Source organism: Hesperophylax consimilis, chromosome 27 (assembly GCF_061612785.1).
Source record: "Hesperophylax consimilis isolate HC1 chromosome 27, BYU_Hcon_1.0, whole genome shotgun sequence".
Taxonomy (NCBI): Eukaryota; Metazoa; Arthropoda; class Insecta; order Trichoptera; family Limnephilidae; genus Hesperophylax; species Hesperophylax consimilis.
The window spans coordinates 10,173,467-10,185,787 of record NC_142862.1 but is presented as its reverse complement, the minus strand read 5'-3'; the positions used below and the strand labels follow the sequence as shown (position 1 = coordinate 10,185,787).

The following is a 12,321-nucleotide window of genomic DNA, read 5'->3' as shown; positions in this document are numbered from 1 at the left end:
CGTTTGAGGAATTTCGTGAACATTTAATGTTGAGTATATTTAATATTTACACAATAATTTATTAATATTGTGAAAATGTGCTAAAGGTGTAACAAATACAATTATAGTGCAAGGGTACTAAGGTCAAAGCGGATGTGCTGTTCAAATAAAACGAAAAACCTCAATTTTCTGCTTTGGGTTCCCCAAATGGATCTGGATCTGGATCTCTCTCCAACTGAATTTATGGATCACTAAATCAAAATATTGGTTACCTAATACCTGATATCACCAAAAAATATTGTTTGACCTGATATCACAAAAAAATATTTTTTGACCTGATATCACAAAAAAATATTGGTTGACCTGATATCACCAAAAAATATTTGTTGACCTGATATCACAAAAAAAAATTGGATGACCTGACATCACAAAACTTATTCTAAGAACAGAAGCAAAACTTCATTATTCTAACTTAGGTAGAAATCTATCTGTATGTGAATCAGAAACACAACCTTTGAGTTTTGACATGATGAAGTTCACACAGCTTTTTTAGCAAAAATCTAATGCCCCTAGTTCACGTTGGCCCAATGCATCGGGCCAATGTGCTGGTCCAATGTATATTGGACCACTTGGCCCCACACATTGGCCCGCAATGCAAATGCGTTGGCAATGCAACTATTGTTATGATGTGGTGACATGACATGAATTTAAATGCCCATTTAACCGTACAATCATAAAAAATACACTAAGGATGGGTTGTTTCGGAGGATTTGAATAATTCATCAAATTTCAATGTTGATTTCCGGGTTCTGTGAAAGTCCTATTCAAGTTCTGTCATTATATCAGCATAGGGTAGTTACTTGACAAAACTGAAATAAAAACAGAACTTGAAAAAATCTTTCACAGAACCTGTAAATTAACATTGAAATTTGAAGAATTGTTCAAATTCTCCGAAACAACCCGTCCCTAGTAGGCATAGTATTTTTTCTTCTTATATTTCAAATGAATTATTTTCAATTTTAAAAAAGTGTGTTGAACTCGGGTGAAGTAAGAAATCGCTTTAGGAACAATATGTACTACTCACTGTCTTACTAATTAAATTCTTATACGCCGGTTTAACGTTGGTATGGTAAAGCCGGTCTAATGCCTGGTTTAAGACCGGCTTTAACCATACAAACGCCGTGGTATTAAGTCAAGTTTTTCATTACTCCGACCTAACTCCGCGTTATATTTAAACCGCGTTTGTGAGTAAGGCGGTCTTAAAAAAGGGAAATACACTAATCTGTCAAAAGTTAAAGAAACACAATATTTTAATATTGGTCTTAAATACATCTATAGGCTGTTGCTGTATCAACCCCAGTAGATACACTATTTATGTATGAAGATTTATTTCCAACCTCTCTAAATATATGCCACGATCTAATATACGAGTATGTACCTACTTATTATGATTATATAAAAAACCTTACCCGTAGGCTTGATGGTCCTGGTTTCGTCTAGAATGATGCTTCCTTCATCGTCTCCTCGTGTGGGAACAATCTGCTGACTGCCCTTGGATGACCCTGGATTATCTTCTCTTTCCTTCTTCGGATTCCCATCTATGGGAGGAAGATAACTTGGGCCGGCGGGTTTGGGTGTAGTGCGTTGTTGTTCGTAGCGGGTAGACTGTGTTACTTTCTGGGGGGTGGTTTGTGGTTGATAAGGAGTAGTTTGTTTTTGAATTGGCACGTAAGGTGTTGGCTTAGTCAGTGCTACCGGCGTTGTGGGTGCAGGCAGTTTGGGAATTGGCTTGGAAACAGTTGGTATTGGCTGAGGGTCATAGGGATTCTTAGGTTCAGGGTATTCGTAAGGTTTGTATTCCTCATCTTTGGGAGGCAGGTAAGGTGTACCGGGATTCTTTGCATTACCAAAGTTGGGCCTAGTGTATTGCGTCTGCTGTGATTGAGAAATGACAGAGTCTTGGTAGACTCCCGTGGCTCCAGAGCTCGTGAAAGGGGCCCTGACTTCATCTGCTGGCTTTCCGGTATTCTGGTTGTATTGGTTGAATTTTTGCTGCTGTCCAAAAGCCTTTTCTCCGGGAACTCCGGCAATGTGGATGAGTCCCGATCCTGTTGTGATCTGAGAGGAAGATTGGAGTTTCTGTCCGGCGGTGGACTGGTAACTTCCAGTGTAGGTCTGGGAAGTGGTCTGGGGACCCTTGGGCTTGATCTTGCAGCAGGATTCAGTGGAAACTGGGCAACGGATCTGTGAAGAAAGAAACAAACATTTATTATTAGATTAAGTTGGTTAATTTCTTGAAAATTTAATAAAAAGTGAAATGTGTTAAAAAGGGGGATAGACTTGCACAGTTACTATAGGTCATTTCTTTATTAAATTATAGATTACCAAAGTAGTTTTTTTCGTACCAATATGAAACATCAGCTGTCCAAAGTTAAAATATTGAATATGATAGCAATTTCAATAATTTTCTGTAGTAATATGGGATTTTGAATCAGTGGCCAAAAAATTGAAACCCATTTATTGCGCGTTTTATCTCGGGATCATAAAAATCGATGGCATTTATTAGCATAACTTGATTTATGACTTATATTTGACACATTGAGTGTTCATTTAAAAAAAATACGATCAAGACTGCATAATTTTCTCCAACCGTTATCAACATAAAATAATACGCAAAAAAATACGTTCCTAATACCCTTTGAATATTAGAGCTGTTTACGCGTATATATTACTCGTATCCAATCCTGCTTTTGATTTATTCCAAAATAAAATATGGGTATTTTAAATAATTTAAAACCTTTTATAAGCACACGTGCACAATAAGGAAGTCGCACAAACGCATTAAGACAACGTTGTTAATGTGTTAATTTTTAGTGATTACTTTGATGAAGGCGTCGCGGTCCATCGCGCTTCATCACACAGAAGATGATAAAATTATATTGAAGGCTTTAGCAATATTAAGGAACTGAATTAAGTTTTTACTCAAACCCACGGAATGACGCAATAGAAAATAATAATAGGTTGGTATGTAAAACCGATTGTAAGCCATTGAAGTACGAGAGTAGGTACCTACCAACTGCTCCCACCACCTGAAGCAAGTGAGACCATGGCATCCCCAATTGGGGTATGTTTTGAGGTTGAAGGTAGTGGGGAAAGGAAGGAGATGGGGAATAGGAGAGTGGGAAGTACCTGACTATTCAGAGGTCAGAAGGAGGCGCCTTCTTGAGGCGATGGGTCCCCGATACGAATACGACAAGGGGAAGAACATAATATTAGAATATGCAACGGGAAAATGCAAAATTTAAGATTTTTTTTGTTTAATCAGAAAACAGTTGAACGTTGAGCTTGGTGTCATGAATTTTGCACATTTTTATCTATGTATATCATTTTAAGATAAACGCAATTATTTTTAGTTTTCTACGACATTACCATCATGAGATATGGAGCTTTTATATACGCATTCAACTGTAAAAAATACGAATACATAAAAAGTTTTTTAGATTCCTAGTTTTTTTCGTTTCAGATCTTGGGCGAAGTTGGCAAGTAAAACAAGTTAATTCAAGGATTTAAAAAACTTAATGGCATTATGACGTAAGTAAAGAAGAAGATAATACTAATAAATATAAACGAAAAAACAGAAATGAAAATAATTTATATAAACTGACAAATAAAAAAATATTATTTGTAGGAAACATGATAAAAATGATAATAATATGTAATATACACAGAGATATCTTTGATATTAATGTAAGAGCTCACTCATAGATAGCACTCTTAGTAGTCTATTAGGTTACCCATAGATGGCGTTAACTTTCAAGTATTTTAGAGACCGAAGGTATAATAAATTAAGGGGGTCTACATTTTACCAACCGCATACTAATTAAGATTTCAGAGCCCATTATAAATCTATCACAGTCCAAGTGTTTCGTTGAAGCCAGAGTTTTATTTAATAAGAGAGTTCGTGAGAAACACAACACACCTAGAAAGCAGAAACGGATATACCCCATAAAAGTAAATCTGAACAAATACAATTATTTTGGCACCGCGTTGGGGCACCTTTTTTTCTCCTAATTTTAAATGCTAATTTGATGTTGATTGGTAAACGAAACGATTTGTTTATATTTCTTTTCATCGATGGAGAAATACTTAAATAAACGATTAGGAATGTTCAAAAACATTAGGAAATGGCGCTTAATTGATTTGATTTCTATGCAGAAATTAGAGAGCAAATTAATATTTAATAATTTGGAAAAAAATATAATGTTATATGATTAAAATAACGCAGTTTTCCCTATCCACATTCTGTTACATAAAACGGTAATCCGACGTTGCAACAACACTAATTTGCGACTAATCTAACGTTAGGCAACGTTCGAAGATGTCAACTTTCAAAGTCGTGATGGATTGATAAACATTTGAAATGAAAGCATATTTGATTTGAAAATCTCCTAATACCACCACAGTAAGCGGAAAATGTTGCTTGTGTTGTGATGGAGGACTTAGCCAGCCGAGAAATTGAACACGGGACGCCTGGGTGAGACCTAAACGCGATGACAACTCAGTCACTTATCCACTGAGTATTTCAAATAAAAATAAGAAAACAGACAAATAATATATTTTCAGTTTCCAGATTTTCTTGACTGAGGAACATAAGATTAGAGAAAATATTACAACAAACCATTACGATTAAATTTAGTATCAAATTTTTTTATGTGAATACCGCACATGTGAGTTACGTGTGTTCCAACTGCGCGCAACCTTCTGGAGCCAGTGGCACTATGACATCCCCAATATTGGGGTATGTTATGAGGACGAAGAGAGTGGGAAGGTAAGGAGATGGGAAAGAGTAAGGTTGGAAGTTGGAATGTACCTGGATAAAGGACTGGACTAAAGCTATTTTGAGCAACGCTTAGATTCTAAATGGTGGTCATTCACCAAGGCTACACTGAAAGTTTCTTCTTCTGAAAAATTCTTTTCATGATCACCATGAATTTCTGGCGAACAGCGCAAAATCGTATTCTGTGCTTGTGCCAACATACACCGAACCATGAGACACAAAAATTTTCATACCGCTATCCAAATGTAGTGAATTACGCTTTTCAAAACAGTTACTGAAAAAAATCGCTAATGCGTGCACTTGTATAGAAAGCAATATTAAAAATATATGAAAAAGGCTTAAACCCAACTTCTTGTATTTACTCATTTGGAATGTTTCAAGTCCAATTATTTTGTTGCAGTACCCTTTCCTGTAAAACAAATTTCGTAATTCTTTGGTCAGTGTGATATAAACGTTCCATCATCGATATTGTGGCAGTTGAAAAATAGTGGAGAAAGTGCAAAATGTTGTACAACTTAATATTGGCGCCTTTTGGTGACCCAACGCTGACCCCAGACGGTATAAGATAGGTATCGACTTGAGCACCTACATTAAGAAAATGGCCATTTTTACATTCCTTTATTTTAAGATCTGCACTAAACAAAAAAACGCTTGTTCGGATATTTAAAATATTTTAAACGAAACTTTTACAAGGCTCTGCACACAGACATAGGAATTAATAGACGAGAAGATAATGGCGAGGGGTAAAATCAACTGTTGAAGAACGAAGGGAGTAAGGCTGACTGTGATTCGTCAATAAATCAATCTGACAGTAAATAGGCATCTCGCATTATAATATCACCATTTACTTCTTAAAAGTAAAATCTGCTTTTGAATGAATAGACATTTTTACATGGGAGCGCAAATTACTCGCCACGTTATGAACAAATTTGCGAAGTCCAAATTCGGCAAAATAAATTTCTTCTATTTTCAGAGTCGAATATTTCGTTTACGTATTTAGTTAAGACACTTTTATAAATGTTCATAATTTACTTCCCAGCAACCAACCAGCTTTGTGTTTCGCGTCCAGACGTTTCTCGATGTGATAGTATATGTTTCTAAAACTGATCTATATTATACGATGTGAATATGCTTAAAATAAAGTAAAATAATGCTTATATATGGAATGTAATACGACAATTGGGTTTATTCTCTTTTTCAAATCTATTTTTACAAGTTTTCATAGTACAAGTCAACAGTTTGCCGTGTTATTTCGTAAAATGAACCGATGATGCCTCGACCATAGTTCGCACAAGAATGATGACGTCACGTTTTCAAATTTCACTTGAGGCCATACGCGAGCACACCCGGCTCCAATGGAACCGGTATGGGGAGTGGGGATAATACGCTTTTAATCACTTAGGGCAGGTCTACTAATATTCATATGTCTATGGCTCTGCAGTATAAATTAGTAACAAATAAGGTAAAACGAACCTTGCGAGTACCACACAAGAGACCCAACTGATCCCAATCGTCTTGAGCAGACACTGCTAGTGAGCCTACAGGGAGAAAACTTACTGAAAATATATTGCTTATTTATTAAGAATCTTTTCAAATTATTCGATACCCTCTTAAAAACGGTATTGCAGGTCCTTAACGAATGAATTAAAAATTTCTTGAACTATTAGTAAAATACCAATGAATTGACACGTGTTCATAAAAATCCTGACATTTTCGCATTTCGTCATTAATTATTAAGACAAACGCAGATATATGATGAGCACGTGTTCCAATATTATTACGAATTTACCAAAAGGTTATCAAGAAGTTTTTAACCGGATTGCCAATAATGTGGAGAGAATTTTAATACATCAAGGGTACTAATTTTTCTCCGTGTATGTTTAATTTTCCTCCACGTGGAACTCCAGTACATTAAAAACCAGCATTGACCTTCTAAGTTTAATACCAGTTTATGATTTTATGTAAATTTTTTAAAAGTTAGTTTAAATTTTATGTTTAAGTTTTAATTTGTCAAGACCCACCGAAACGCGCCAAATCTATGTATGTGACATCTTGGCGAATGACTTTGTCTTTTGATAGATACTGGATTTTGTATTCCGAATTTGAGCAAAACCTCCTAGATCACAAGGCCGGGACACTGAATCAAATCAGCCTCTTAATTTGTATGAGAACATCAAAAATTGTATTTTTTTATTTATTTCAAAAAAATAACTACAACATTTTAAGATGTTTTAATAAATAAGAATAAAATCGCCCAAATTAAATCAAAATAAAAAATACTAAATTTCTATTAAAAAACAGAAATAATCTTAAAAAATCCAAAGACTGATAATACAGGGGGAGGTTGATTATAAATGTTATAGAAATTGATGACATTACACGAAATAAATTTCGGTCCTACCCGATTGGTATTTGACAAGGCTGGTAGAGTTGTCGACTCCAGTCCTTGAGAACAAGGTTCAATACTCAGTCAAACGAAGATTTTAATATTTAAGTTTTAAAATGGATGTATAATAGTTAAAAAAACTTTACGGGTTGGTTTTTACAAACCAAATTCCTTTTAAAGTTCTTACCTACCAAAAAATCTTATTAAAAAAATGAAGTCCTTTAAAATGTCACCTAATTCAGCATTTAAATGTCATAAAAGAGGCATTTAAAATATTGAAGATGGCCAAATTAGAATTATTTCGAGTCGATTCCAACCTTGAACTATGAAATACAATAATGTCGGATCTCAGCCAATGGCGACCGAATGATCGGCGAATATTAAATTCAGAAACGAAAAAAGAAGATCCATTAAATAAAATGTTCGGTGAATAAGGCATTGAAGTAAAGATTACACCGTGTTTGGTATTTGATGGTCGCAATTTTTGTTTTTAATTTTTTATTGAGATAACGTTTTTAGATTTTCTACCGTCATCCTAAAATACTTCTCTTCAACACTGCAAATCGTTATTGGCCAGGGGCATCACAAAACTGAAATAATAACAGAACTTGGTAAACCCTTAACAGAACTTGAAAATCATCTTTGAAATTAGATGAATCTTTCAAATTCTCTGAAACATCCAGATCCATATCACATAAACAGTTGATTCCTAAATCCCTTTTATCAAATTCTTTTCAAACCAATCCAGATTTCATAAAAAAAACAACTATTTTTAACCATGAACTACCAAACACCATTTAAAATAAAATAATAATCCTCGCCTGACAACACCAAAACTTTCAAGTGCATAAAATTCGATATTCAAATAATAAAAATTAAGATGGCTACGGTTCCCAAAATGGCAACTCCGTGACAGCGATTCCATTTACAAAAAAATATCGACAAACGATTTTGTTTTTGTCCAAAGTGACCAGATGTTAGGATCAAATTTATTATTACGTAATTTCAATTCAGGCCTTTAAACGATGAGTTAAGTTCTATTTATTCATTCGTTTTTTACTGCCAAATTAAAACGAAAGGGTAATTTTACCTGATGGTAATCGTACAGCGAAATTGCATTAGATTTATTTAAATGTTATTAAGTGGGAACTGACGTTTAAATTGGTATTATAAATGGCTGTTTAGAGCCCGGATATATAATTTAAAAACAACTTGATTGAAGATGTGTGTTTTTTTGTTTATGTTTTATGTGGGTTATCACGATTACTTTAAGAAAATGTATTTTTTAGTCTTTGAAGATGAAGATTCTTTATAATATTAATAAATCGACACATAAAACATTGAACCTATGATATTCGTCTTACCGGGACAACGTCTAAGCACTCAACCATTGAGATTATTTTACTATAGATCTGACATCTAGAATGGGGTGTTTTTACAAACCGTGAATATCGTTAAAAATGTGCGGAAGATTTATAGTTTATTTTTTTGATTATGATTATCGTGCTAAACATATGTTATTTTAATATGTTCATTCGTAGTTATCGATTGCAAAAACGATCTAAAACCGCATATTCAGAAATGGTTCCAATAGGCTACAACGTCTTTATGAAATAGAAAGCCAATGTCTGGTAAGACGACTGTCACCAACGTCGCTCGGCGTGACGTCAACGCGGCCGAATTCACGAATAAAAACGAACATGTCGTTTTGGCGACAAAGCGAAAATGGTACATTTAAACGTTATGAATAATTTATTCGACAACATAAAAATATCTTAATTTTTGTAATTGTTTCCACATTTTTTCGGGATTAAAAAAAAATATCGTAAAAATATTATCCCCAACTAATTCCTATGTGTTTTTTGGCTGCTATCTTTGTATAAATATAAAAGTATACCCGCATTATTTGTAACCTAGGTTTTGGTATCTTTGCCAAATTATGATGATAATAATATTGTCCCGGTGAGACAGAAATCCTGGGTTCGATTCCTAGTTACGACCGTAACCTTTTATTTTCGGTGTCTTTTTCTGTTCATGTTACGTTTAGGTTTATTAGTATTATCTTCTTTTATGATTAAATATTACATTGATAGGCATAATTTTCAAAAGTCACTTCTAAAACACCAACGACACATAACACAAAAATAATGACAAAGGAAAACTCTGAATTCACTTCAAGATAGTATATATAATTGATATAAGGTGTAACTTAAAGTAAACACATTGATCCAGGTATATTTATGGAAGAGATTCCTATTGCTCCCAATCGTCTGAAGTACGTCCAGTGGTACTGTGAGATCCCCAATTATTGGGGTATGTTGTGAAGTTAAAAGAAAACTATATGAGGAAAAGGTAGGTTGAAAATAACTGGGCCATTCAGAGCTGGACGTCAAACACAGCTAAAGCCATTTCAACCAAGGTTTAGATTATAAATGGTGATCTTTAAACAGTGCAATTCGGGTGTTCAGAAATTTGTAGAAACAATGATCAAAACGAATGAACAAATGATCAATTTCATAGGCACGTCTGACCCCTAGCAGTCTAATGGTATTCTGTATGAGGAATCCAGTTGTTCCACCTACTACTATGAAATCCTTAGCCCAAAGACAATTCTATTACCTTGGTCCAAAATTATTCAACCTCTTACCCGATTTATGAAAATCGAAAAGCATAAGAATTCTGCGTAAACTAGTTAATGTTTGGCTTCTAGACTTAGGAGGGGTCGAAAGCGAACTTATGATGACCAACAGATAAACAAAAATGTTCTGTACTCTCATTTATTTATTGTTATTGGCAGTTAAATAAAAAATTCCTACCATGCATCTGATTGATACAATGCGATTGATAATTTTTGTGATTGATAATGTTTATACAATATGTTTTCATGTACCTTGTTTACATTTTTCTTGATTATGTATATTATATTATATGTACCTTGATTATGTAAATTAATACACAGCATAGTAACAGCGAATAAATTAAGAAACCCACCTAATATTTTTCTTATATTGTAACTATAAATTGAATTAATCCAATATGTTATCATGTACCCTGATACAGTGTTCCTTAATTATGCATATTATTACATGTACCTTGATAACATTTAACAGGTGTTTTCATTAAAAAAAAAACTAATATTCGGGTGTACAAATATGTCTGAAAAAGTTTTTATTTTGATTACTTTGAAAAATATATATGTATATAGACTATATATTACTAGCTTAACTATTAATGTAAAGTATGGAAGTATAATTCATAACAGCAGCGTGTACAAATGTTAACTAAACCAGGCAATTTGGCTGTCCTAAAACGGGAGAATTTCCTAGTTGGACAGCCAAAGCTTCTTTAATATGTATGTAATTATTTGTATCTAATAAATAAATAAATAATAAATAAATTAATAAATGTTAACTGGCGACATCATTTTTTCTTTCATATCGGTAGGCATAGGTAACAAACTTTCAGTGATTACCAGCTATGTGAGAAATACACGTATATTATTTTAGTATCAGAAATGTATAATATTTTTAAAATTTTAATTTTTAACGAAACCTGTGCTCAATTCTAATTACACACTGAATAATAATCGTTCATTGGTTACGTCTATATTGAAGCTAAAGCATCTTTGTTATGTTATATCATTATTAAATGGCCGCCAAATTCGTTTTAAATAACACGTCATTACGCAAAGCGACCTGCCTACTCGCTAAATCGAGATGGAAATTGTTTATTTTCATTATTATTATCCATTCGAATAACCAATTAAAAGGAAGAAGAATTATTTTAGTTTTACAGTAGCGGCAGGTGACTTCTAGGGAAAATCGTAAGTTAAAAAATAAACGTTGGAAGGTTTTAACAGGGCACCATATTCGAAAAAACGGTATTTATTTATATCACAATTTGTTGAAGCACTAACAACTCTTTAACCACTACAGCCTCTGACATTTCACAATATACTTCTCTTAGGCGAACTGCCAGAATGCGAATTACGCGAAAAATATTTTCGCATAACATTCGATTTCAGGTAAATTCGCTGTTTTTGAACGATTTTCAAAATAAAATACTGTTTTTAAAGCAGATATCTGATTTTAGTATTACAAATCGTGATATTAAATTTAAAAAAAATTAAAATTTGAACGTAAGCACAGATAAAGTTTTTAACGTTGTTACCGATGGTTTTTATTGTGTCAACTGTGATTATCACTTTACATGAAACTAGAAAATACATTAAATTAGACAAAGGGATTATTAAATTAATCGGCAATTCACCTTTTTTCGTTTAACAAATATTTTTCTAATGCTAGATGTTATTTCATAGAATTGTACGTAAACTGAAAACGCGTTATTTTCTCTTTCGAACAACGTTTAAATAATATATCTAACCGTAATACGAAATGAGTTGGAGTAACTTATATGAGACCGTGTCAGGCTGGGAGATATGGCTCCAAAAATACTCTACGGGTGTTTGTTATTGTGAAGAATATCTCCCAAAATTGCTCAAGAGTTTAAACCTCAAAAGTAACATAGAATTTTGTAAATCTTATCTTGATTTTAGGTTAGATGAATTTAAAATTTCTTCTCAGCTGACACATCATATCCTTTATGGTTATTTATTCACAGCGGTGATTCAAACCAACTTACATAGATAATTATGTTTGATTACATAGTATCATTATTTAATGTGTTAATTTGAAAGTGTCCGCCTCCTACGTGAGGACCAGCAACGTTAGTAAACAAAATCAATAAATATTTTACCAGGTGTATTTGATAAAGATGTCAGATAATATGAAACGATACAAAAATTGGTTCGTTTTATTACAAATTTTTAATTTACAGATATTTATTTTCATAGAAATTAATATTAAATTTTAGATATTTTAATAGATTAAATTGAAAGCGCAATAGCTCATGATATAAACGAGCAGAAAATAGTTGCATTGACCTAGAAATTTCCCACAAATAAGTTGTGCAATTTTCATGACGTCAGAACTTACCGTTAAAGAGTTTTGATTCTTTATACTTAAATCTGTTAACTCTGGGTCTGTCTCACAACTTCGGGGTCACTTTGGACATTATTTGTTATAGATACAATCAGCTCTGATGGCTTATCTAGAAGTCG

The 12,321-nt window shown here is 33.3% G+C and overlaps 1 protein-coding gene across 1 annotated transcript in view; it reads right to left on the bottom strand.

The window, feature by feature from the left end:
- The window catches only part of scaf (inactive serine protease scarface), a 73,286-nt gene that overhangs the window by 7,815 nt on the left and 53,150 nt on the right, over positions 1-12,321 (bottom strand). The window contains exon 3 of the mRNA XM_089648153.1: positions 1,449-2,223. Within this exon, the coding sequence (XP_089504279.1) occupies positions 1,449-2,223 (775 nt within the window). The remainder of the gene's footprint in view (positions 1-1,448; positions 2,224-12,321) is intronic.